The sequence below is a fragment of the Falco biarmicus genome, chromosome 5 (genome assembly GCF_023638135.1).
Source record: "Falco biarmicus isolate bFalBia1 chromosome 5, bFalBia1.pri, whole genome shotgun sequence".
Taxonomy (NCBI): domain Eukaryota; kingdom Metazoa; phylum Chordata; class Aves; order Falconiformes; family Falconidae; genus Falco; species Falco biarmicus.
In genome coordinates, this window is record NC_079292.1 from 64,731,703 (window position 1) to 64,759,055 (window position 27,353).

General features: G+C 47.5%; 1 protein-coding gene across 2 annotated transcripts in view; it reads left to right on the forward strand.

The window, feature by feature from the left end:
• The first annotated feature begins 1,686 nt into the window (after positions 1-1,686).
• Positions 1,687-27,353, forward strand: part of CREB3L2 (cAMP responsive element binding protein 3 like 2) — an 85,608-nt gene continuing 59,941 nt past the window's right edge. The window contains exon 1 of one of the 2 annotated variants that reach the window (XM_056339344.1): positions 1,687-2,003. In XM_056339344.1, the coding sequence (XP_056195319.1) occupies positions 1,899-2,003 (105 nt within the window). In that variant the 5' untranslated portion in view covers positions 1,687-1,898. The remainder of the gene's footprint in view (positions 2,004-27,353) is intronic. The other variant, XM_056339343.1, reaches the window with a different exon arrangement.

Genomic DNA, 27,353 nt, shown 5'->3' on the forward strand with positions numbered 1-27,353 from the left:
TAGTACCTCCTCAGGTCAGGCTTGCCACAGTGGTAGGTAGCAATTCAGGCGCTAGTAATTTGGCTTTAGATGTTTTCTGTGCTGTTGAGGGCATATACTGGACTAACTTGTTTCACAAAGACTTAAAAGTCTTTGCAAGAGCTCTTTGGTTGGGGCAGTTAGGGATTTTCCCTTCATATTCTTCACCAACGTTGCTTTTGTTACACTCTTAAAAATAATTTATTTTTAAATCAAACCAAAAAAGATTATTACATTTTAAAGGGACGACCCCAACAAAGTCACTGTTATTTTTCCTCTTTTTGTTGCTGTTGTGCCTGATGGGTGCTGGGGAGTCCTTGGGGCTTTGTTTTCCTCAGGGGGCTAGTCTAGGCTCTCCTTAGCAAGGGCTGTATCACTGAGGCTGCACCAGTCTTTGCTCTGTGGGTAAATGGGAGTGGCATTCTGCAAGAGATGAAGTCTAAATGGGACATCCAGAAATGAGAGACTGTATCAGGAAATCCAGTTACGATTCATGCACGTCACAGCACGGAAGTGGCAAGTGGACTGACCCCCAGAGAAACACCTTTACTGAGTTCCAAGAGCTGAAATAAAGCACTGAAGAATGCCCAGTTTCTGGAATCATAAAGATTTGGCATATTTCATTTTTAATGAGCGATGAAATGTCAGCGTAGTCCTGGCTTGGCATGAAACAGAGCCTTAAAATACCAGAATTTCACATCGATGGGGATTATTTTTACTGCTGGCTGATCAGCACTCTGGAATGGTACTGGTCAGTCCGCAGCGTGCTCAGTGCTGCGGACGTTTAAGGGGAGTTCATTGTAAAACTCCTCCTGTTTTTTACAAGGTCCATTCTGGCATGTCTTTTACAAACAGGTAAACTGTGCTCAGTCAGACCAAATCATGAGTGGCTCCTGATTTTCACGCCTCCTTTTTAACTAAACCAGAACACCCAGTGCCCAGTAACTTCAAACCGTGAACTCCTTGAAGGCTGCTTGAACTCCTTGAAGGCCGAGGGGGGCTGGGGGCTCGTGGCTCGTGGCCGCCCCGGCCCGTTCCCCTCTACGCTCCCCTCGGTACCGAAGCATGACCGGCCTCGTCCCCCTTCTGCCGGGGCGGAACTGTCTCAGCCCGCTGCCGTGGCCCTGGTGGGAGGCCGCTGGCAGACCCGGCCGAACGGCTGGAGCAGAGGCCGCGGGCATCTGGGGAGGATCCGGCGGGGATCGCACCGCCCCCGGGAGGCTCCGCCGTGCCCTCCTGCAGGCGGCTTGGCGGCGGGCAGCTGCCCGGGCCGGTAGGCGCCGCTGCTCGCCGGGCTGAGCTCCGGCCGCCCGCCCCGGCCCGCCGCCCTCAGACGGCCGCCGCGGCGGGGGCGGGGCGACGCGCGGCGCTGCAGTCTTGTCGCTGTCGCGTTGGCTGCCGCGCCCGTCGCTCCCAGTGCCCCCGGCGCGCCATTGGCCGCGCGGGGCACGGGGATCTCCCCCCTCGCCTCGACGTACCAGGGAGACCCCGCCCACATTCCACAGCTGGAGCCACGCGGGCGCCGAGCGCCGAGCGCCGATTGGGCCGCGGCCCGCCGGCCTGCCGCGCTCCGCGCTTCGGATTGGCGGCTTCGGCTGCGGGGGCGGGCTGCGGCCGCGGGGCGGGGGGGGGGGGGCGCGGCGCGCAGCTGGCGGGGTGACCCGCCCGCCCCGGTGCCCGCACACTCCTGGTAGCGGCGGGGAGGCGGCCTCAGCGCGGCGTTGGGCCCACCAGCGGGGCGGAGAGCGGAGGACGAGCGAGCGGCTCCGCGGCCTATGGGAGCGGGCGGCGCGGCGTGAGCTGGGCGCCGCGGGTGGGCAGGGGGCAGGCGAGAGGGCGGCGGATCTACCGGCGAGGGTGCCCCGTTGCTCGCGGCCGCCATGGAGGTGTGCGAGAACGGCGGGGAGCAGCCGCTGCTGCACTGGGACCGCAAGCTGAGCGAGCTGTGCGAGCCCGCCGACCCCGACACCCTGCTGTGCCACACGGTGAGAGCGGCGGGCAGGCGGCGGGGCCGCGACCGTGGGGCGGCTGCCGGGGCCGCTGCCCGGCGGGAGCCGCCGGGCGGGCGGGGGTGGGGCGGCTGCGGCGGACCCCGCGGGCGGCCGCGTTTGGGGGGCCGTGCCGAGAGTCGTCGTGTCGGGCGGCCCGGGCCTCCCCCTGGGGCTGGGGGTCCCAGCGGGCGCGGAGGCCGGTGCCAGGCGGCCAGGGGCGCCGGGGCCGTAGGTCTTCGGCTGGCAGGTGCCGGCCCGCCGCCTCTCCGCGGCCCTCCCCCACCCGCGGGCCCGGGTCCCGTGGCAGCGAGGGGCCCCCGGGCGGGCGTCGGGGCCGCGGCTCGCCTCGTCCGTCCCGGGTGCCCGCCGTCCCGGTCCCCCTCCGCGGGTCGGAGCCCAGCCCGCGCCTCGCCGCTTCCCCGGTGCGGGCCCCGCTCCTCCCCGCCGGGGCCCCGCTTCCCCCTCGGCGCTGCCCGCTTCTCCCGGCGCCGCCTCCCAGAGTCGCCGGCCGTGTCCGCCGCTCCAAAGCGGAGCTCCCTCGGCACCGTCCTGGCCTCCCCCCGCGCAGGAAGGAAGCGGCGGAGGGGCCGGCTGCGGCCGGGGCGGCGGCGGGAGCCGAGGGGCTCGCTTCACCCCGGCGCTCAGGGGTGGTCTTTAGCCTTCGTGCCGGTGTCGGAAAAGTTTGCTGTCCCGTAAGACGTGCTATGGCGGGTCTCTTAAAGACGTCCGTGAAGTCCTTGCTTCAGTGGCTGAAGGGTTAGAGCATCAAGTTTTGCTGATTGTTTACGGTTTTTTTTAGCTGGAGTCCCCAGATTTTTTTGTTGTGCAGAATGCATAGTTAGGGCTGTCTCAAGGGAATGTGTCTTACGTCTGCTCGGTTGTTCCTCTGTTAACCTGGAAGCTTTTTGCAAGCACTGAGATACAGCTTTATAAAGCTGTGTTAGGTGCACATCCCAAGTGCAAGTGAGCCGGCCTGCTTGGGGACGGCGTGTGCAGGACTCCTGGCCCGCTGTGCAAGGCACGGGGCGGGACGGCTTGGTGCAGCCGTTGAGCCCGTGATGGGATGGAGACCCGGTGTAACATGGTGGTGGTGGCCGGTGTGCAGCAGAGCACCTGGGGAAAAGTGCTTGGCAGGTGCTGGCACATGCTCTGCCTTGGGCTCTTGCACCTAAGAGTGAGTGATGTGCAACTACAGTCACGCCCCGGAGAGGGACCGGCCTCTTCTTGTGGGAGCAGTGGTGATCCCACCGCACGATGTGTGGTGAGGCAGTGTGCAGGCACTGGCAAAGATCTTGGTGTTAGTCTTGAAAGGCAAACAAGGAAAATCTTATTTGCTGTGTACAGTACACAGTGGCCTTACTGATCCGGGATCACGTCCATCACAAGCTCCAAACCTTGTTTCAGCAGGAAGCGAGTCTGCTGCACGAGTGACTGTCTTTGAATGTTGTTTGGCTTCTTTGTCTTTAAAGATTCTTGGACTTTCTTGCGCAATGTGTATCTTTTGGGGAAAAGCAATCATATGTTATGCTGGGTTGTTTTTTTTTAAAGAGCTAGAAGGAGCACTTAGCAAGGGAAAGCTCTTCTTTCAGATAGGTTTTTTTCATGTGTTTTTGCTTTAACAAGACACATTATTTAACGAGATGAATGTTATGAAAGAAATGGGAGGCTCTTTGGAGAGTGTTCCTGCTCAAATTTTATGTTTGTGCTGGCATGCTTCTTCCTGCTTTGTTTAGATCCTTGTGATGAGAATGGAGTTGACTCTCTTTAACTTTTGTTTTCTTATTTAGTGTTCCCTTATTTTTTCTTAATTAGTGTCCTGAGGGATATCTTGTGCTTAGGCTTGAACTTGTGGCTGCAGTGACTTAGATATGTGTGTTTTGTGCCCTGTTTCAAGGAGCCTGGGACTTGGTTTTAAGTGTAGCTTGAGAAACAAAACTTCCATCCACCAGACAGCCAGGGTATGTGGTGCTTTGCCCTCTGCTCTTCTCAAGTGTTATTGGGGATTTTAAACTTCAAATGCTATGATGATGGCTTTGTTGTGAGAGGCAGCGCATAACTGGGTCTGCGAAAACTTGGGCTATGACCCCCTTTTTTGGGAGTGACAGTCTACCTTGATTTGTTTGTGTGATCTTTTTTGGTTGTTTTTAGGAGTTTAAGACTTCTTCAGGGATTGTCTAGAAGTCAAATAAAAAGTATGAAATCAATGTATCTTTTTGCGTTGTTTTTGGAATTCTTTTGAAAGAAGCAATCAGTAAAAAAAAAGGCTACTAAATGCTGTGGATAAAGTAGGTATAGTGAGGTATTAGGATCTTTAGAGGCAAAAAGTAGTTTTCTGAAATTAACATTCTTGGGGGCGGGGGGGGATGGGGGAGAGCATATGTTTCTGCCTGTTGAACTTTTTTATTTTGCAAAGTGCCTCCTGCTATGTGGAGGAAAACACTGTACTTGATATCATGAAACACAAGTTCTTCATTTACCTCTGGCCAAAACTTCATAGAATCAGTTTAAAAAATAAAAAAACCAAACCCTCTAGATGAAACATCTGTTCTTCTACTGGCTTATGCTTTTCATCTGGGAGGACTGGTTTGACCCAGCTGTTTCTACAGTGTCTGTAAACTTACTGCAGGGTGTTTCTGAAAAGACTGAGGTGATGAGAAGACTCTCCTATGCTCCTGCCTGCACAAGTGCCCACCACCTGTGCTGTCATCCTTATGGCCTCATGGCATCTTGGTCTTTGCACAGTCCCAAGGTGTCCCATAGCTGGATGTGCCAGTCTCCATTCATGGAAACTTCTTGGGATAGTCATGCAGCCCTAGGAGTGTGAGCGGAACTGGTGAGAGGGAGGAGCGAGAAGATGAGGATGGTGGAGGGGAGAACTTACAAGCAGGAAGAGGGATCACTGTCCTGTGGCAGTCAGACCCTTGTTTGCAGAAAGGCGAAGTTGAGAATACTATGCCAGCTGCCTTTTGTGTATTTTAAGTTAAATTTTAACCTTTTTATGACCATAGAGGCTGTTCCTGGGTCTAGTTGATTTGAAGCTAGTACGCAAGTGTGAAAGTATGCATACGCTTAAAAACTTGACCTCTATTTTAAACTGTTCCAACCTGCCTTAATTACCAGGGCTGAAATTCAGTCTCCTGGGGATTTACATTTCTCTTTAACAGCTGATGATTTCAGCAGCACCTGAAGCCATGTGAGGAGCGGTTCCCTCACTCAGCTGGTGCTGTCTATGATACCATCAGCTGCGCTGGCAGAAAGTGGGACCTCGAGCTGCTCAGCTCTGGTGTTGGCAGGCAGCAGTCCTTGAGGTGGCTCATTAAAAGTCTTCATAGTTTACGGTAATCACCTGGATACCAGATAGCTTTATAGTGGTTATTTTTCCAGTGTGCCTTAGTTTCCTGTCTAAGAAAAGGCTGAAAGGTTTCCCAGAGGTGTGTTCATGGTATATGTGATGTGTCTGCATATATAATCTTTACGTGCTCTGTAGCTTGTTATGATTGTGTGTTGGTCATACTATAAGCTGGCATTATGCAAGGCATTGTTATTAGTATATGCTTTTGCTTTTTCCTGGCAGCCAAGCAGAAAGGAAGCACAAAGTCTGCCACTACCCACAGGGAGCAGAAGCATGGCAAGGTTGGAGACACTTCACCTTCTTGCTGCTGCAGTTAACTTCCTGTAGCATGCAGGCAGGCTAGGAGCGAGAGAGCTCTGCTTGCGGCTGTGGTTGGAGTTGATCCGCAGTTGTACGTGGCCCAGCTGGGACATCTTCAGTGACAAATCTGAGATGTGATGTAGATTGATAAGTCTGACAAACACACTGTGAAATGCCACCTACCTGTCCCATTGATGTATGGGAACTGAAAAGCAGCTGGTCCTTATGAGCCTTTGACATGTAAAACCTCCTTATTTAATAGTGAGAAGGCAGTCTTTTTCTTTTTTTTTTTTTTTAATCCCACTTTCATGGTTATTTTAACACATTAGCAGCTGGTTGCTGCTTCTGGATGGTAGCAAAATGCAGCTCAACATAAGTATGACTCGGGTCTTGGCATGGCAGATACAGAACTGCACCTGCTCTGCAGGTAAGTCAGGGCAGCGGCTGGCTTAAATATTTAGGTCTAAATTCCCAGATGTCATGTCCTGAGTGTACTGATGATGAGTGGTTAACTAGAAGATACTTCAAATATTAAGTAGTCTAAACTGCTTATTTTTGAAAGAGCCCGACTATTGAACTTGAAGCTCATATAAAAAAATTGAAACACCTCAAATAACCTATTGCTGATGCCATTGTCTGAGCAGTGTTTGAGCTCAGGAAGCCTGTTGCTGTGTTGCTGGTGATGCTGTGGGCAGCTCAGCCCTGGAATATGGGTGCAGCGTAGGTTGGCATGAGTGGTGGAGGTGTCCCAGGCCTCGGCTACCAAATTGCTATCTCCCTGCAAGAGCAAAAACAAAGTGATCAGCTCCTGAAGATTAGTGTTCAGTGGTGTCGGAGTTCAGGGTTGTGATCATTATCTCAGACAAGTTGGGGAAACTTTGAGCTGGCCTTCTTTCCTCAGATAAAAATTGCCCATTACAAGCTTCTGAACCTCACTGGAAGCTTGCTGTGACTAATTTCCTCTGCCACAAAAATGATGGTTGCTCTGTTACTTGGTGTTCTGATGACTTCTGCAGAAATGCTGTCTCAGCTGTCAGGGATTGCTTCTAGTTTTCGGCGTACAGCAGTGGTGATAATTAATTTAAATGGATGACAATGCTTGATTTTTACAGTCTGTGTATTTAATTAGAAGTTGCAGTTGCTGCAGCATGTATGGATGTGGAGCTGACTGTGTCTTGTTTTCTGGTGGCTGCATGTAGCTGTCTAAAATCTGTTGTCAGTAGAGTTTGATCAGTTTTTAAGGGGGGAGGAGATGCTTTGTTTATTTGAAAGTGGAGTTTGGCCTGTTGCCCACTGACCAGGAAGCTGAAATCTCTTGACATCTCTTTTCTTCTTGATACACCTGCATATGGAGGACCAGACAGCTAACTAGGTGACATATTTTTAAAGCCAGTACTTCCAAGGATTTTGCCAAAATCCATCAGTAAAAAGGGGAAATGTGAAAATCAGATTTTTGAATAGTTGTATATAGACTTTGTACAAAGCAGTGGTGTTAAATTTTGAGAACGGGTTTCCATTTAAAGAAAAAGTCAGGGTCACAACTGCTGAACAGCAGAACTAGTTGTATTTAGTGCATTGTACTGAAAGGCACACCCCACCTGGTGTGTTCCCAAATTTGAATAAGAAAACCACCCCTTTGCCAAGGGACATGTCAAGTACTGGTAACGGGTCTAAATGATCTACAGTTCCTCTAAAAGCTGAGATGAACACAAGTGGGATACTTTGAAACTTTACCCTCCCGTTTTCTGATAGTTAAAATTAGAAAAATAAAGATACTGAGCTGCTGGCTGGTTTCATTTGGATGGGCTGTAACTGTATAGTGAAGTACTTGATCCGCAGTGGCGATGGGAGCTGGAAAAAATGTTAGCCTGTCCTGGGACTCTCTTTGAAGTGTGGTAGATAAGAATGAGCCAGTGTTTAATGTACAAAAACAGTATTTTTTTTCCTGATGGATGTGGGCTGATCTGCACTATCCTCTGTGAATGTTTCCTTACTTTGGAAAGCCAGTTAAGTGTGGAGCAGGTCATATGTGATAATTGTGGTAAAAGAATTTCATTCATGGTGTTACCAGACAGGGTTTTCCTGTGTCTGGAGTTGCTGAAGTTATCTACAGGGATGGGGGGAACTTGTGCTCTTTGCAGGTCTTTGTTCTGTGAAGACTCCCTTTGGCGTCTTTCATAGCTGGAGGTTAAGTAAGCTTCCTTTATTCCTGAGGTGAAAGGGGTGACCAGTTTTTTATTAAAACAGTTTCACTTTTTAGGATCATCTGTCTGTGAAGGAGGCTGACCTGACTTTGCTGCAGATCCCAGATGGGGGTGTGGAGTTTGATTTGATCTGTGTCCCTCTTGCTCTCTGATGGACTGACTTCAGCTGCAGCAGTTCAGGCTGCTTGGGTGGAATGTAGGAATGTTGTCAGAACATGCAGGGATGAGATGAAGACAGCTAAGGTCCATTTAGAATTAAATCTGGCAAAGTATGTCGAAGACAACAAGAAGAGCTTCAAAGTACATCAGTAGGAAAAGGATGACTAGGGGAAATGTGGGCCTGCTACTGAATGAGGTGGGTGCCCTGGTGTTGAAGGACACAGAGAAGGTGGAGTTTATGAATGCACCTTTGCTTCAGTCTTTACAGCTAAGGTCAGCCCTCAGGAATCCCAGACCCTGGGAACAAGAGAGAAGGTCTGGAGAAAGGAAAACTTTCCCTTGGTTGTGAAAGATAGGATTAGAGATCATTTAGGGAAGCCTGACACCCACAAATCCATGGGCCCTGATAGCATGCACCCCCAAGTGCTGAGGGAGGTGTCAGATGTTATTGCTGAGCCACTCAGCATCATCTTTGAAAGCTCATGGAGTAGAGGAGAGGTGCCTGAGGACTGGAGGAAAGCCAGTGTCACTCCAGCCTTCAAAAAAGGCAAGAAGGTGCACCCAGGAAACTACAGGCCAGTCAGCCTCACCTCTGTCCCTAGAAAGGTGATGGAACAGCTCATCCTGGAGGTCGTGTCTAAGCATGTGGAGGAATGTGGAGGAAAAGAGGGTTATCTGGGTAGGCAACATGGATTCACCAAGGGGAAATCATGCCTCACCGACCTGATAGACTTCTGTGATGGAGCGAATGTCTGGCTAGGTGAGGGAAGAGTGGTAAACGCTGTCTGCCTTGACCTCAGCAAGGCCTTTGACACTGTCTCCCATAGCATCCTCATAGGTAAGCTCAGGCAGTGTGGGTTGGATGAGTGGGCAGCGAGCTGGGCTGAGAACTGGCTGAATGGCAGAGCTCAGAGGGCTGTGACCAGCAGCACGGAGTCCAGCTGGGGGCCTGTAGCCAGTGGTGTTCCCTGGGGATCAGCACTGGGTCCGGTCCTGCTCAACTGACCATCAGTGACCTGAATGCAGGGACAGAGGGTGCCCTCAGCAAGTTTGCTGAAGATACAGAGCTGGGAGGAGCAGGTGATACAGGTGATACACCAGGGGCTGCGCTGCCATTCAGCGAGACCTGGACAGGCTGGAGCATTGGGCAGAGAGGAACCTGATGGAGTTCACCAAAGGCAAGTTCAGGGTCCTGCCCCCAGGGAGGAACAGCCCCACGCACCAGCACAGGCTGGGGCTGACCTGCTGGGAGGTGGCTCTGCAGAGAAGGACCTGGGAGTCCTGGTGGACAGCAAGTTGCCCACGAGCCAGCCGTGTGCCCGTGTGGCCAAGGTGGCCAGTGGGACCCTGGGGTGCATCAGGAGGAGCGTGGCCAGCAGGTGAGGGAGGTGATCCTGCCCCTCTGCTCTGCCCTGGTGGGGCCGCACCTGGAGTGCCGTGCCCAGTGCTGGGCTCCCCAGTTCAAGGGAGACAGGGAACTGCTGGGGAGGGTCCAGCAGAGGGCTGCCAAGGTAATTGGGGGACTGGAGCATCTCCCTCGTGGGGAAAGGCTGAGAGAGCTGGGCCTGTGGAGCCTGGAGAGGAGAAGGCTGAGGAGATCCTACCAGTGTCTACTAATATCTTAAGGGCGAGTGCCAGGAGGATGGGGCCAGGCTCTTTTCAGTGGTGCCCAGTGACAGGGCAAGGGGCAACAGGCACAAATTGTGACACAGGAATTTCCATCTGAATATGAGGAAAAGCTTCTTTACTTTGGGGATGACAGAGCACTGGAAGAGGCTGCCCAGAGAGGCTGTGGGGTCTCCTTCTCTGGAGACATTCAAAACCTGCCTGGATGTGACTGTGCAACCTGCTGTGGGTGAGCCTGCTTTAGCAGGGGGTTTGGACCAGATGATCTCCAGAGATCCCTGGTAACCCCAAGCATTCTGTGATTTTCACTTGATTTCTTCTCCTATGCACATCTGCCTTTATGCATTTTCTTGTACACTGTGAGATCAGATCATCTTTGTGCCAGCTGTGACAAAATTAAAATAAATACAAAAATAAAGAGGCCTTTGACCAATGTACCACCAGCTTTGACTGCCTCTTTGCTTGTCTCTGTTTCTTGCTGTGTGGCTGTCACCTGTAACACCACCTGGCAAAGCCACTTGGTGTCTGAGCTGTCTGGCAGGGAAGTAGCTACTGCAGAATAACATTGCTTCAGTGCTTTAGGTGCCACTGTGTGCAGCAGGACTGTACTGTCATGGCACAAGATGGTGCCCCTGGGCTTGAGGGGCTTATAGGCTTCCCTTTAACAGTTGGTTTTTTTTCAGAGCTGTGCTAGCATGGTTGTGCTCATCTTTGTTATGGCAGGACCAGGGGGATGTCTGCTTGGTAAGCTGGTACCTTGTCAGCAGCATGGCTCCCATGGCCCTGCTCATGCAAGGGCTGCAGATCTACCCAGAACTGTGAGTAGGGACTGAGGCACCTAGCTTGGGCTGTGTCTTGCTAGCTGCTCATCCCTCCAGAGCTGCGTGGTCTGTGTCGCCATGGTGCCCCAGCTACCGAAGTACCTCTGAGATACTTGGTTGTTGCTTTGAAAGTGAAGAGATGGTCCTTTGAGAGTAGCTCGCTGACCGGGCAAGTTACCTTGTTGGTTCTGCACTTGCAGATAGATGCTGCTCTTTTGTGCTGTTTCCAAATACCAGGCCCTGCTGTCCTTAGTGATATCTGTATTCCTTCCTCCCTGCATTCCCAAAAGCTGTTTTCTTGTTGCTTTGTAATACATGGTTTAAACAGCAATCACTTGTTCCCTCTGTCTTGGGCTGCTTCTTTCCCTTTTGGAGAAGGATTTTTCTGTGGGTGAGACTCGAGTAACTACTGATAGCTGGTCAGATAGGATGACTAACCTAGCTTGGTGGCGTTTTTCACAGGCTGTATTGGTTGCCTACCCTGAGCTTACAAGGCTCTTCCTTTAACTCCTCAGATTCCTTGGAGCAGCTTTCTTTTTCCAGGGGAGATTGGCTTCTGGATTGGTCCCCAAGAGGCTCTTTTACAGTAGAGCTCTGCATCTGCTTTTTCAAGGAGGGCACATTCATTTCTGCTGTTGCTTCCCATTCATCTCTCTCTGAATCATGGAGATGAAAAATCGGTACTATTTGGATGCCCTTTGGCTGTGCTTTTTCTGGGTTACAAGACCTGACAGTGCAGTTCTGCACCTGGACATAACCACAGGCTGTTGTGGCAGCTGCCTGGGAACTCATCCAGTTTTAAAATTACTTTCTTGCAAGAAATTAGCTTTCGGGGGTATCAGTTTCCTGATGCAGCTTACCATGTAGCAGCCCAGATGCTGATGTGAGAGGGCAGGTAGGAATATTTGGCTGGGGAAGGGGTGGCGGAACAATATTTTGGCCTAAAGGAATGTGCTGTGGGAATAGTCTGGGTGACTTTATGGGTTGTGCTTAGATGTAATCCTGATGTGTGCATGTGTGTGTTTTATTTGATACCAGTGAACTGTTATTTGGATGTCACTGGAAAGAAAGGAGATTACCTGGAGGGAGGCAGTTGTTCAGGGATGAATAGGAAAAAGGGTTGTTTGGGAAGAGTATGTGTATATAGCAAGAGAAATGGACAGACCTGAGGCTCAAAGAAGCACTGATGCTGGGACTGGTTGATGGTAGTGCCACCCCTCCATGATGCTGAGTGTTGGTGACAAGTGGAGGCTGTCTTGGATGATACATTTTTTTTTTTCTTGTATAAATGTGAAAGAAACAGTGTGTGAAAAATAAACTTGGCTTAGGGCCATGTTTTTACTGGCAAATATGTTACCCTTTCACCTCACTTAAGCAAGTAATAGACAGTAAAGACAACAAGTCAGAAGTGGTGAGGTTTAATAAGGTGTAGCAGAGGTGGGCATCATGTCCGCTGTCTCCAGTCTGAGATGCTGAGCTCTTTATAGCAGGGACTGTCATTATCTTTGTGAGCTGTAAAACATAGCTTGCAACTGCAGAAGAGAGAGCTATCAAACTGAGTTATATCTCAGTGTTAAATGCATACAGGAAAGATATAAATGCTCTATCAAGTAAGGAGTGCTCCCTCTCATGAGAGAGAGTTGGGAATCAGAAAAGGCAATGTGAGGAAAAAAAGGAAAGGCTGGTTAACTGGGAGAGACCTGAATTACTAGAGGTGCTCCCATAGCTGCCATCTATCCAAATGTGTAGCTTAATAGTGCCAGTGACCTCTCTGTGCCTTGGAAACTACTCACTTTTTTTTTTTTGCCATCTGCTGCTAACTGGCTTTCAATCTTCTGTACGTGATCTGGCTCTGCTGTGGTGACAAGCAAAACCCTAATGGAAAAATGTGACACCCACTTCATCTCTTCCTTCTCTGTCAGGGAAAGACATTCCCCTGCAGCCATGCTGGGGCTGGCTTTGTCCTTTCACACAATCTGTTAGAGCAGCCTGGTCTCTGTTTCTCGCCCCATATGACTGATAACCTCTCGGGGATCTTTGGGCAGGTGCCTTAGGGAACTTGAGGCCTCCTTCCTGATGTGTCCTGAGCAGAGGTGCAGGAGGAAAGCGAGTTGGTGTTGGTGGAGGCTCTGCCCTGTAGTGTAGGGGTGAAGAGCTATATTGCTGATACACTGCAGTGGCTCACCTGGAGCTGTACATGCTGGGCTCACTCCTCTCCTGCAGCTCTGCTGGGACAAGCCCTGGCTGTTTGGTGACACCCTGGAGGACGTATCTCCCAGTGCTTGCTGGGGTTGAGATTGTCTGCAGAGGTAAGGTGTGTGGTTCCCTTGTGTGCGATGGGCTAATCCGCAACAGAGAGGGGGAAGGTTACTTGCCCTGCACTGAAGATGTTGAATGCTGCCATGATTTTGGATGTGAGCAGGGTCTTAAGTTTGTGACAAAATACTTTTAAGCATGTGGTGGCTTGAAAACATCTTTAAATTGCTGAGATGTACAGTATCCTGTTTAATCTTCCTTCTCCAAAGTTTGGATGTTCTGATGTGAAGGCTTGCAGAAAAGAGTGGAAAAAATAGGCAGGCTCTTTACAGCACTGTATGACAGGAGGATGAGAGAAAACGGACATCAGCTGAAGTGGGAGAGATTCACACTGGTGAGGAAGAGCTGCTTCGTTGTTGGCACTGTAGCTGGGCGCTGGAGCAGGCTGCCCGGAGGGACTGCACAATCTCCTTCAAAGATCTTAAGACTTGACTGGATAAAGTCCTGAGTAACCTGGTCTGAGTTTAGTGCTGACCCTGCTTGGCCAGTAGGCTGGGATGGAGACCACCTGAGCCCTCTTCTAGCTGGAGCTGTGCTGCAGTTCCTTCCATAACAGTCCTGGACCCAAGGCACTGCCTTGCTCAGGTTTAGATACAGCATTGCTAGGCAGTAGTCTGATCCCCAGGTTTTTCATGTCCCTGTTAAACTACTGAATGATTGAGGCTGCTTGGTTTTGCTGACTTTTGTTAGGAAACTTTTCTGATGACCACAGTTTCATAGAGGTAGTGCTTTTGGTGGGTATTTTTTGCAGTTCTGGTTTGGATTTACTGAATGGGGAGAAGGACAACTGAACTGAGTTCCAGCTGTCCTGAGCAAATGCTTGTTTCTGTGCATACATTTTCCTTCTGTGCAGCACACATGATGTGCAGAGTGGTGTGTTAGACTTGTAGTTTGTTTATGCACCTGTAATTTTGTTCAAGATTATCTTGATAAAATTCTGGGCACCTTACCTACTTCCTCTTCTGTCATATGATGTGACTTTGTAAGAGCCTATACTATTTGTTTTAAGGGTGTTTGTCTTGATGCAACCTCCTGCCTATAAGGGTTGCCTACTATCTATGTTATTTCCTTTTTGTGGCTAACCCTGAAACTGTAGGTATGTGGAGAGACCACCCTGTGTAGCAGTTTGTGTGACTAGCTTGGAGGAGGTTTTTTAGACCTAAAACTTGAAAAAACAGCCAACAAAAAACCCCACCCCAAATAAAACAAAACCCGAAGCCCTGAATACAAAGCAGGTCTCTGTTCCTTTACCCCTGCAGTCCTGAAGCAAATTTTGTGCACAATGAGAAGCTTATTCCAAGACTGCGTTTTTCCCAATGGCTTATAGGTTCTTCTGTCGGCTTCAGTAATCTGCTTGCAATGGTTGGATTTTGTGTGGGTTATCTGAAAACATGTATTTTCATTTATGGAGCTTCTGGTACCCACAGAAGAGATTTGTGTGAATATTTGTAGAACCAAAACTCAGGAGCAGTGAAGAGCTGATCTGCATCTCCAGCTTTTCCTTTCAGTAAAAGCAGTGATGTGACTGTTGCCTTTGTAGAAGGCTTGTGATATTATGGACAGGATGAGATCTTTAGGAGGAGCCAAGAGCAAGACGGTAGTTATTTCTTGCAGCCATATATCTGGCTTTCTTGGATCTGTCCCAGCTCACAAAGGATGAAGACTGAGGAAAATATGACGCCTAAACTTTCAGCCTTCAAACCTCCTAATATGAGGCAGTGGCTGAATTTCTGCAAAACATCTGTCTTTCTCATCACGGGTGTAACTGGCCTAGTCATCAGCACTGATGGTATGTCTTGCTCAAGCTCCTCAGTGCAGCAGCTCCCTTCCCCTCCTCTCCACTGCCCCCACCCCACACAGCTGTGCCCATGACTCAGGGCTGGGGCTAGTGTAGTGTTTGGGGCAGGCTGCTAACTGTTTTCAGAGATCAGGCATAAAGCATAGATTTTATTTTCTTTTTTTTAAAAGAAGAAAACAAAACCAAACTGACCCTGCCTGCATACAGCCCTAATGCATCCTGCGCTCCCTGGTGAAATGCTGCAGGGACTGATGGCTCCTTAGGGATGACCATTTTGGCTGGCTGTGGGCCATCTGCCCTTCCTCTCGTGGGAAAGCATTTCCTCCCTTGCCTCTCCAGACTGATGCGTGCATGTCTGCCTGCCCCCTTCCCTCCCAGCACCCCTGAAGGAGCTGAAGTCGAGACTCCTTGGGATGCCTCCTGCCCACAGTTATCAAAGCAACAACAGCAGGTCTCCAGCGAGCCAGGCAGGGCAGAAGTTGCAGCTGCCGGAGGGCTCCGCATGTGCAAGGGTGCTGCACTGCAGCTCAGCCCGTGGGATGCCCCGGCAGCTGGAAGGCACCTCTGGGGCATGACTCGCTAAAGAAAAAGTCATGGCAGAAGTGAGCTTTGGCTGGTTTTGGGGTGTGAGCTTTCTGAATGCAGAACTTGTCTCTTTCTTATGCCTTGGTGCTTCTGCAGTTCTGTGTTTTATTCAGCTGGTTTGCGCCTCATGGCTTTTGGTGGATGCTGTTGCTTACAAGAAGCTCTAGAAGAGGAAAAACAAGCCTTACTTTTGTACTTGCCAAGGGTGACCTGTGGCTTCTCATTCAGCTGTACTAATTCAGAGCAAAATTTCAGCTGAATTCCCATTGGCTATTATCTTTCTCCGCTGGTGAACAACAGCAGGGATTCTGCCCTGAGACTTGGGAATGTTTCCCTGTTGCTCGTTTGTTGTGTTGATAGAAATGCATTGCAAAACCACAGGGAAAAGATGGACTTTATGTTGCTGTTTTTTCTTAACTACAAACACGTATGCAAGATCAAAACCAATCAAAAAGTGGCACTGACCTTGAACACTGTGCAGTGAATGTCTTGATTTCTTTTCTAAAAAATTTAAATTAAGGCATTTCACGTCCAGAACATCTTTTTTAGCTTCGATGAAAAAGTCTGGAAGAGAATCATACAGCAGCCCTCTTCTCAGTACCTTGTTTGAAACACCTTTCTGACAGGATTAGTTTTGGGGCTGAAAAAAACCTACAGGGTTTTAAGATGTGGCTTTGATGTTTTAAGAGGGACATTATATGATACGGTATTTGGGATGGAGCTGCAAGGAACCTCTGGAGTCTGATTTTGTTTCAAATTTGCAGGTATTTGAGGTGTAAAAGGAGGTTGGAAATACAGACAAGAATCTGCAGAAACTTGCATTGCTGAAGGCCAAGGGAAAAGGCAATGGAAGCAGTAATGCAGTGCAGAAAGCTGTAAAGCCTGCGTATCAAAGGAGCCAGGGTTGTGCCTGAGGAAGGCCAACTAAATATGCTACTGCCACTTAAACTGGTGTGTAAGGTGTTGAAAAGTGCAGTTTGGGGTGATACATGGAAACCTGGAACGTGTAGCTGTCAGTATGCTACAGTTTAGCTGTGGGCTTTGCAATGAGTTCTTGATACCTGGATATCTGAAAGAGAGGCTAATTTAGGAGAAATCAAAGAACAGCAGCAAAAGTAAGTGGTTGAAGTAGCTGGTTTATGAGGAGAGATTAAAAACATTAAATGTGTGTTGCTTTGACAGGTGATTGGAAGAGGATGTGGAAGTGATATAATCAGAACACTTTGTTAAGCTCACATTAATATTATTTAGGCTTCTTTCTCAGTTTCCTATGATGTATATAACGCAATTTTCGGTATCAGTACCAGAATAGAGAGTCTGAAAACTGGTTTCAGCTGTGGTTCTTGTAACACAGAGATAATGAATGTCATTGTACTCGCAGCAAGAACCCTTCAGAGCATTGTGTTTGGAATAAAATTATCATTATTGTGAAGGGGATTATGAATTTTAAACTATGATTATGTTATTCCTTTTTTAAACCGCTAATGTCCTCTGAAAATACCTTTTCACTTTCTGGCCAAAGTAATACTTACAGCTTAAAGAAGAGTAAAAAAGAATCAGTGTGAGGTAGAGAGGAGCTGGTGATGTCAGCTGAGTGTTCAAGGGGAAAAGAAAATGTTGTTAAGTGTAAGGGTAGAAAGGGGACTTTTTTTGTGTGTTGGTATGAAAATTAACTGTTGTCAGTAATCGGGTTACAAAACTTCTTGGAACCAACAAACCTGGATAACTGGAAATCCAGATAGGCTGGAAGTTCCCAGAGGAGAAGTTTGGCTTGTTGACTCTGATTTTTGTTGAATCATGACATCATGAGGAAATGTCTGAAAACATTAAATTGATTAAGAAAGAGTAAAGGGGAGGAAAGAAAAGCTATGCACTGGGGATACTGGTACCAAACGTTTAAAAATACATGGAACCTTGTAGGATTCCACAGTTAGAGTGCGAGGATACAGGTGTGACTTAACCCTGGTAGGTAGGATTTTATGAAAAGCAGATATAGTCAGACAAACTTGATTTCATTCTTTGGGGTGAAAAAAAAATGAAGTAAATGGAGACACTTTGCAAGTAATTGGGTATTTATTTCATTGTATTGATTAAAAAAATCATACCACAAAATGTGTGAAATTAAAAGGTTGACTCAAAGTAGTTGAATTGGTGTCAGAGGATGGATTTTTTTTGGGTTCTGCAAAAAAGTGCCAGACAGGAGGCTTATCGATGTCTTCATCCATGATCCAGAAGTAAAGTTATGTGTCTAGGAATAAAAAATGTGTCTGTACCTTTGAAAAGACAAGTGAATGCATATTGAAATCAGGACTTGGAAAATAGTCTAGAGTTCAGATAGACAAGCAACTCCATGTGCTCTGCTAGGGTGACTCTGAAGGAAAAATATTTAAAAAAATCTCCACATTTTTCAAAATAATGTCTCTATTTAACCTCAGTATACAGTGTTTGTGAAACCACTGCTACTACATAGAGTCCAGTTCCTGAAGTTCAACCCTTAAAAAAGGATGTGGAAGAGCTGGAAAGCATAACCAAAAAAAAGGCTAAAAATACACCTGACTTGAGGAAAAAATGCTTGTTTCTCAGTCTTTGTAGCATACACATGTTCTCTTTTTGCAGTTACATTTCAACAAAGGACAAATTATTAGACCCTATAAAAGGGAAACAGTGGATTGGGACATGTGGAAGTGTCTGATTAGGAGGGTTGCATAGCCCTTTCTAGCTTTAAATGGTATAAAACTTTATTGCTGGCCCTCTTGGCTCTGGATACTGCAAAGCAGAACATACAGAGATCCTGCAAGGCAGAACATTATGTGACTTTTTTAATCTGTCCAAATGCATCACAGCATTTGGTCATTCTCCTGAACTGCATTTATTTCAGTGAAGTTTAAAGAAATGATTTGATCTTTTCAAGCTATTTTGAACTGTTCATTTTTATCATGACACTTTTTGGCGCATATAGGAGGGGACAGCGCACAAGGCATGTAGGAAAGGGTAAGATTTCTGGTAGATAAAAGCATTAGTCCCAAAGTACAAAGCCACCTTTATGTATGTTTCCACTTGGAGCTGAGTACCAAAGATGGCCTTGTATTCCCTGTACCTCGTCTGGGACAGACTGGCTAAAACACACCTGATCGGTGCCAGTTTGTCCAGGGTCTTCAGCCCTGGCAAGTGAAAGAAGGCAGAGGAAAAGAAGAAAGTAAAGCAGTTATTAAGAGGGATGAGGAAAAGCCAACAGACTAAATGTATGAGGAGGCAGGATGAATACTCAGACAAAAAAGGAAAGTTTCTAATTTTCATTTTAAAGGTAGAGATAGTGGAAGGTGGTGGCTGGTGTGGTCCTGGTTATACCAATGGTACTGACTTTTACCCATTTTTAAATGGTGCTGTTTTTAAACTGGTGCTGTTCCTCTGCCTCTTTTGCCACAATACTACAAGCCTGTGCTTTTCTACACTACCAGCTGGAGTAAGCTTAAAATCCATTGCCTGTGGCAGGCCTTATGTTGTTAATGTCTATCCGGAACTTTTGCAACATTTTAATGAGACTGCTATTTTGCATGTGATGCAGGTTCAGTCTTCTCATAGTTTACAGGGGACTTGGGTTTAATTTTAGCATACAGGTTGAGACAGGAGGAGGAGGAGAGTGCCCAGGGCATTTGGGAAGGGTGAGTAATTTTTCTTCCTTGACATGCTCTGTATTTAGGTATCTGTCAGACAAAAGATGCTGCCTTAAGCTGCTTCCATGGTATGGCATAACCGTCTCTGGTGGTAGTGCTGTTTTGGTTTTTTCTTTGGAATATGCTAGCAGGAAAAATGTTTTATTCAAGTGTAGCGTGGACAGCAGATGTGGCTTGAAAATGTCTAAAAGGCTGTATTGGAAACACAGCGATTGCCAGGAGAGTGCTCAGCTTTTCTAAAGCAGCATTGCTTCTCCTTGTGGCATAAAGCTCCCAGTGTGCTTATGATGTGTTGGTACTGGGGGGAGCTGCTGTGCTTGTGAAGTCACCGCTTCCTGAGCTGCTCCTCAGCACCGGGTACCTCCTGGAGAGACACTGATGACACATCTGGCTGGGAATGCAGCTCCTCAGCTTGATGCTCCTGTCAAGCTGGTCAGGCTCTGCTGGGTCTACTAGGGGAGGCTGAGGCTACATATGCTGCTGGGAGTCACCACTCAGACCTGGCTGAGAACAGAATATATAAGCAACCCTGGTCCTTCAGCGCTAGTCAGTTTGTGGAGCGGAGGAGAACTCCTGTGACTGCCTTTGCCATTCTGCTACAGAAAGATAACCTGTGGCAGCAGAGCAATAAAGAAAGACATGGAACGCCTTAAACCACTGTGGGTGCTTGTAGCCTGAATGTGTGCTTAGCTTCCTTCTGTGATTGATGTACAGCAAGTTTATCTTTGCAAAGCTGCCTTATCTCATTTCTGCTTGGCATATGTAGTGGAAGTTGAGCTCCTTGCAACAGTAGGCACTGCAGCATGTGGTTGGCAGATTAGGAACAGATCCTTGCGTGGACTAGGTGTGCCTGTACAGAAAGCACGTGGAGGGGCAGTTCTGCTGCTCCAGGCTGGTGCCTTCATCCCTGAAGCAGCTGCTGGGGAGTTGGACACTTGGGTGATGGCCAAGACACAGAATAGAAAATAAGGAAATTAAAGCAGAAGTGAGGTGTAAAGCTTTCCCCTGCAAACCCCTATCCTAACAAGCAGGGAGTGATTTTTAAAAGCCCCTGACTTCTCTTCTCATTGTACTCCTGGAGTGCCTTGGAGGGGACTTCCTTTGATTACATGTTCTTTCTTAATTGAGCCCTTTTAAGGTGCTTTCAGGCAGTGCCCCAGAAGTCTTAGTTCATTCTTCTGTGTAGGTCTCCGACAAGAGGTCTAGTGTTTGAGCCAGGCAGGCTGCACTCTGTTAGTTTAGTCATAGCGGCAGGGAAGAATGTGAGTCAAAGGCTTGGGGAGATGATCCGAAGTGAGTGGGCAGATGTCAGAGAAAGTTTGGACCAGGCAGGGGTGTGAAGAAACCTGGAGGCAAATGGGGCAAGGAAGCATAACAAGTTGTATGCAGACCAGGCTGTGACTTCAGTGGTCTGCAATACATATCAAAGAGAAAAGGCTGTGCAGGGCGGACGCTGGAAAACAGTGCTCTCAAAAGCTTGGTTACTAGCAGATGCTGCAGCATCTGTGAGCTTTAAGGTAGCACTGTGGCTATCTAAAATGTGTCTGTGTGATGCATTGCTTCAGAGCTCTTACATTAAGCAGAGATACTTGAAACACCTCAGACAGGAGCGGGGTTTCCCCATGACAAGTTGTACCCATACAGGTGCTGATCTCCTTCTTGGGACTGTGGAGGGCATTGGGGCCTGGTGTATAAATAGCCCTGAGGTCCCGTGTCTCGAAGCAGCAGGGAGGAGGTAGCTGTCATGGTTTTCTTCTCATATCTATAAACAGATTGTCAAGGATTTCTGTAAAGTACAGGGGCACAATTAATGTAACCAGTGCTTTCAGGCTCCTAACCATGGCTCTCAGCAGTCCTGTTTGTGATCCACAGAGACACCGAAGCCCCAGCCTTATGTCAGTAAACACACAGGCAAAACTACATCCCTTTTCCCAGAACATGCTGCAAATTAGTTTAACTGGGGGCCCAGCAAAGACCCAACTCTTTGAGTGTCCTCTGTTTGTCCCTGGCTTGGTTTGAGCGGGGTGCTCACATTGCATTGCTCCTCCAAGCCTCCCCTTGGCAGCTTTGTGCAAACCTGCCTGTTTCCAGTTAGTGACGCAGCGCTTCAGGAAGCCGAGCCAAGCCAAACAGGGATGTTGCCTGCTTAGGGAGTGAACGATGGGGCCTCTATGCTAGGCCCTTACTGGCAGTGTACCAACAGACAGTATATTTAAATGCTCAAGTTCAGCGTTAGCTTCTCAGATTCTTCTTTTTAGCAAATAATATTTCTGTCCTGGTGGTGTTCATTTAAAAACAAACAAAAAAGGTTGGGGGAGGAAGGGAGAAAGGAGAGAGTTTTTCCATCCCTCTCTGACAGTGAGGGAAAACAAGGTTATAAAATATTCTTTATAATTTTAGTGAGGAGCAGCTCTGCTCCATTTAAGTCTTTTCTCTGTTATCGTCTCTCAAACAGGTGGACAGGCTCATGTGGCAGGGTACAAGTGTAACAACTCTGGGGAATAAAAAGGGCTTTTAGTATTTTATTGGGAAAGAATAGAGCTGTAGGTTTTACTGAGGGAGTCCAGGGAAGGGCAGAGTGAAGTAGAAAAGAAACTGAGCAATGTGTGCTGTTTCAGCCAGCTCCTGCCCTAGAAACCATGCACTGCAGGAGGATGCTTAAGACTGTACCACAGAAGGGTGTCACTTCTGCTCCCTACCTCGCTGGTAGATATCGGTTGTCTTGTGGAGCTTATGTTGTTAAATTTTCATGTATCTGATCCCGACCTGCCAGCTGCTGCTGATTAAGTTTTAAATAGGAGAACCTCCTCCCTTTATGAATTAAAGTCTGGAGGGCTCTTCAGGAGGTTCAGACTGAAGGGCAAGGCAAGGACTGGACAACAGTCTGACTGAACTTGAGGGGAAAAAAATGGCAAGGAGGACTTATAGCTTAAAACTTTTAATAAAGACTAGTTGGACTGACCAGGAAAGGATTTAAGGAAGTAGCAACTGGCTGCAATCCCATTTAAAACAGGAGTTAACAATAAAATGAGGCTGGATTCTTCTTATTCTACGTTTCTAGTATATGTGTGATGAACCTGTGACTTAGTATCATAATTTTTATCTACAAATTGTGCCGCTTTTTATGTTTTTCTGGCAGACATCATACAGTTGTGTGTATCAATGTCACTTTGAAAAGTTGGGCCTGCTGGTTGGAGACACCTTTAGAAAGTCTGTGTTGCTTGTTTTGCTTGAAGGCTGACTGATAAAGTACAGTGCAAGTGGGCTCAGCCACACTGGTTGAGATTCTGGGTGGGTTTAAGGCGTAAGGAGGATTAAAGGAAAAGGAAGATAAAACGTGCCTTTACCAGAAAGTGATGCAAACATCAGAAGATGATTCCCTCTTCACCAGGGGAAGGAGTGCACTCAGCCTTGGCAGGAAGCCTTGATCTGTCCACTGGTGTGTTGTTCTTGTTGGTGGTGTGCAGTACTTTGGAGATAATTTCTGTAATTTGGAGAAAGGGTGGAAATGTACAGTCCAGAGCAGAATATATCAGAATGTGGCACTTGTGTTAACTACAGTATTTAAACATTCTAGTGCTTGGATAACTTTAAGAAATTTTGGAAGCTGTAAGTGGAAGGTGCATCTTTTGCTTAGTTATGATTATCCATAGCAAGAAGGGAAGGTGAAGGTCTTGCTCATTAATATTGTGGGATTTTGGTAGATGGAAGGATATGTGAAGAAGAAAACATGGAAGTGTGAAATATTTTGCAATTTACCGCTGTATATGCGCTGCTTAAAATGTGAATTAATAACTTTTTGTTAAAATAAAATCATTCCTGTTACGAGTTTTTGATTATTGCCAGCCAGCTCTGGTCCTGCAGTGAGCTTGAACAACACGGAAGTACGCTGCTGTTGAACCTAGGCTGCCATCCAAGCGGGTTGCCTTATTTGTTAAGCATTGCATAGCTACTACTCCCTTACTCGGGAGAAACAAATCTGGTATCTTGTGAGAGGGCTGGAGCACTAACCCTGCTGCAGTGGTGGCACCCCAGCCTGTTATGCTGTGTAAACAGGGAGGGGGGATTCATTATTTCTGAGTACATCTGTGGTGTGGGTGGCTGGTTACAGGCTCTGCTGGCTATGGGAGGGTGGCTGAGTGAATATTTTACTGCAGTTGACACAACTATATATGGAAGACCAGAAAAAAGCACTGCAGTGGTCAGGCTACTTGCCAAAAGAACCTCAGCTGAATTTTTTTTTTCCAATTGCTTCAGCATGTCTGGATTGTTTCTGTAGTAAGAACCAGGTCGGGTTCTTTGTGTCTGACAGATGGAAAATAGTCTGGAGGTGAGTAGATACTTCAGTTTGAAGCTGCCTGTGGTGATCATAAGCGATCCTGAAGTGTTTGCCACCTAGTGTTGTCTGTTTTTGATGGCATCTAGGAACATCATCTGCCAGAAACAGGTGTGCCCTTCAGTAGGAAGGCTTGAATAGTCGTGTGTGTGTGTCCCAAGACACACGCGTGTGCCCACTTTGGAGGAAACAGCATTTCTGATGCCCCCCCAGGGCTCGCAGTGGTAGTCTTGTAAATACAGCCTGCAGGATTGATCTGCTGATTTATGACAGTTCTGACTGCTCCACCCATTGGGGATTTCAGGGTTGTGGTAAGTAGCCTGCAAAATCCTACTAGACAGTTTAATTTTGTTGTTGCAACATTGTGAGAGAGTAAGTCCTGATCAGTGTGCACTGTAGTCTGAGGTGTTTCAGGCTGATTCATGAGCTCATAAGGGTAGGGAAACACAGTTTTGTCTTAAGGAAGATCAGTTCACCCTGGAGATACAAGTGCACAGTGCAAACTTGGATAAGTTGTCCAAACAAATCTGTGTTTTTTTCCCCTCATGATCATGGGATGACAGTTCAGTGAAATTGGTCTTTAAAGTATGTCTGCACACAAATAATTTTCATGAGATCTTTGACAGAGCTCAAGTTGCTCATCCCATGAATGTAAGAAGAATTTATTCATTGCGGGGAACCTTTAAAGGTCTCTATTCTCTATACAAGTTTTGGTTCTTCCTGGGACTGAAGATGGAACATCTGTGTTCCAGCCTATACATACAGAAAGGTAGATTTGTGTATCCCAGTACAGGAATGCTAAAGTTCTTGTTGCATTTCCAATGCCAAATATCGCTCTAGTTTGCGGAGGTCACTTGCATTGCCTTATCTGGGAAATAAATACTAACATGCCTCAGTGGAGTGTTTTATGGAATATGAAGAGTTGCCCATATTGTTCAAAAAGATCTGCTGTAAGAACATGGGTATTATTCTTTATTTTCTTAATGGAAGTGCATTTTTCACTTCATTGAAGTTCTGTGGACCTGACCTCAGCCAGAATGGGCTAATTGTTGCAATTAAATCATGAATTGCATCATTCTTAATGTCTGTAAAGGGAGCAGAGCTATTTGCAGGGGACAGTAGCTACAAGGACATCTCCTGTGAAGTTTTCATCCACTGATGTGGCTTTTTCTCTTGGAAGAAAACTCCTTTTGATCAAGTGATACTCCTGTTTGCAGGGTCAACTAATTGGTTTGCTTTGGTGGGAGCCAAAGCCTGAGCAGACATAGGCAGCCCTGTGTGTGGAAGCTGGTTTCATCTGACAGCAGCGCTGGTGCAGAGGTAGTGCTCGTGCAGGGAGTAGGTTTGTAAGCAGATGTGGCTGAGCATCTGTTCTCAACAAGAATGAGCTATGCAGGATTTGGGTAGATTTTACCCTGATGGTGTTTGCACCACTCCCCATGAAGCAGAACTACACTATCTTTGGCATCTTCTGGATTTGATGACTTTGTAATGGAAGACTGCTGGAGGGATCAAACTTTGGGGGAGTGCTACTGCTAAAATGCAGACCTTGTATGCAGCCCAGTCGGCGAAGAAATTCTCTTTGAGGCAGGCTGCTGCTGCAAGCAATGCAGTTTTGAGAGGTGCGTAGAAAAAAATTCTATCTTTCCTGGGAGAGCTTGAATCATGCTGGGCTCAATGCTAGGGCTGCTGCCGAGCAACTCTTACCAAGTTGTGGAACCTAGCTGACCTCTTGAGGTTTTTCTGATCAGGCAGACAGGTCAGAAATAAGGCATGAATAGCCCTTAGGGAGAGAAAGCAAGAAGCTAACAAGTGACTTTAGCTTTAGTTAGGTATGCTCTGCTGGGAATGCTAGACCTTCGGCTGTCCCCTTTATAGCTGCTAGCATAACCGAACCTGGAGTAGCTCCCTCATATTGCTCTGTCAAGGGTGGTCTGTGTTAGTTCTTGAATACTAGACGTCAAATCCATTTTGATGGAACTGGATTGGAGCAGCAGACATGGAGTCAAGCCGTTCTCTTTGAGGGAATGGTGACCTCTGGGAAGGATGGTGACTTCTGTTGAACATAATAATAATTCAACACAATTTCTGGCAGAAAGGGACAGATCTCTGCGGGTTATACCTGTTAAAAGTTTTATCTCAACATTCCTAGTGATACAGCAACACTAGGATTTTCTTGGTAATGCTCTGTTGTGTGGAGTACTGATGCTGCAGGATACTGGAAAGAGGATGAGAGAGTTGAACTGCACCTTTTGGTGGAACAGATAGGATGTAAGGTCGGGGTGTAAGAGGTTGCAAGTTTATGTACTCCTTTTGCATTTGAAACCTGGTGTGATGGCTTTAAACTCGGCATTGCAGTTGGAATGTGCCTCTTGGTTGTGCTTAATCAGAGTTTTCATGATAGAGCTGGTATATCTGGGTAGTTTGTGTGTGACTTAGCCAGGACTTGCTCAGTTTTCAAGATGTGCTCTCATCTGTTGCATATCGGCAGCGTTTAGCCTCTTGAACTGTAAAAGACAGGTTGCCAAAGTATGCTTCATAGCTTGATATCCTTATAACACTCCTCCCCACATGCTGGGTTTTCAGGCTCGTTGGGGTTTTCTGAAATGTGTTCCATCAGTTTTCTTTGCTCTGATTTCTGTTGTCTGAGAGCTCTAATTTTTCCACCACTATCAACAGAGAAAACTCAACTCCCCAAAAAAACCCAAACACAAAAATGAGGGTAAGATAAGACTGTGGCTATCCAGTCTGGAGTCTAAGAATAGGCAGGGGAACGTGCCATTGCAATAGCCTGCCTTACAATTGTTCTCTTTGCCCCTCCTTTTCCCCATCCACTTAAAAGCATAATGCAGGAAAGAAAAAAAAAACAAAACAAAACACAACACCCCCCCCCACCCCCCCACCCCAAAAAACCCCCCAAAAACCAACAACAAAACAAAACAAAACAATCCCCAAAAATACCCAGCTGGGACAGACTGAGACGGTGTAAGCAGAAGCATGCAATTAAAAAAAGCTGCGTGCGCCCAGTCCCAGACATTCCTGCAGCTGCAGGCTCCTGGCGTGGTATCCAGGCGGGTTGGACCCCCGCCAGCCCCCGCCTCAGGCAGGAGCTCTGCCGGGGAGCTGCTGAGGGGTGGTGGTGGGGCTGAGGTTATTGCTTTTTCTCTGCAGGGTGATGAGATGGGGTTTCCAAGGTCCTCCATCTGCTCAGAAGAGTGTCACTTTCTCTGTTTATGTGCCTTGGACAGGCTGTGCTGAAGGAAGAAAGAGCCTCAGAAATCCATTTGAAAGGGAAACGGAGTGCAGCTCTCCTCCAGCGGGGAGCCCACCTCGGGTTTGCACCCTGCCTGCACAGTCCCTGCTCTGTGTGCCTGCGGTGGAGCGATTTTACAACAAATGCTTCTGTGTTTCATTTTGGGTTGGTGGGGAAAGATCAGGGGTCAGCACCAACAGTCAGGCTTTTGAGACCCTGGGACTGTTGAGCCTCGCATGTGTGCGTAACTTTTAACCAAAACCCATTGATTCAGTAAGGTTTTATTCTACCAAAGGGATGATGCAAATCCATGGTGGGGTTAACACATCAGTTACTAGCAGTTAAATATGAAGTATGAGAGCTGGGGCTTTTGTGGGGTGAATTGTGGGGATGCTCTTGCCTTTTTCCGAGGCTGACAACTCTTTGTCTGTGCTTTGGGCCAAAGTAGCCCAGAAACTGCTCTGGACACATACCTGGTCTTTATTTGCTGGTTTACGAAATGCAGGTTCTTCCAAAGGTGTTGTTGGATATGAGACAAGCTGTATTTACTTAATTTATTAAAATAAATGGCTTAGCAGTACAGCTCTTACTGTTGCTCTAATGGCTGAGGAAAGGTGAACAGCTGTATCATTTGGGCATTGAGAATTTTTAAATTTAAAATATGTGTTTTAAAGCATGCCCAATGACAGCTGTGACAGGGGAGCTGTGGTGCAACATAGCTTTCCCGTGCTGCTGCCTCCAGCTGTCCATCTTGCATCTCTGCTGGAGCCTGCTACGGAAGGACGTGCCCAGGCCTTACACGCTGGTGTTTTAACTTACATTGCTGAGGAAGGTGAGTTGGACACTTTGTCCCCTCCTGTGAACAGAAATGGCTGGGGTGAAGGCCTGCCTTTCCTGTTGTGAGAGATTGATAGTCGACA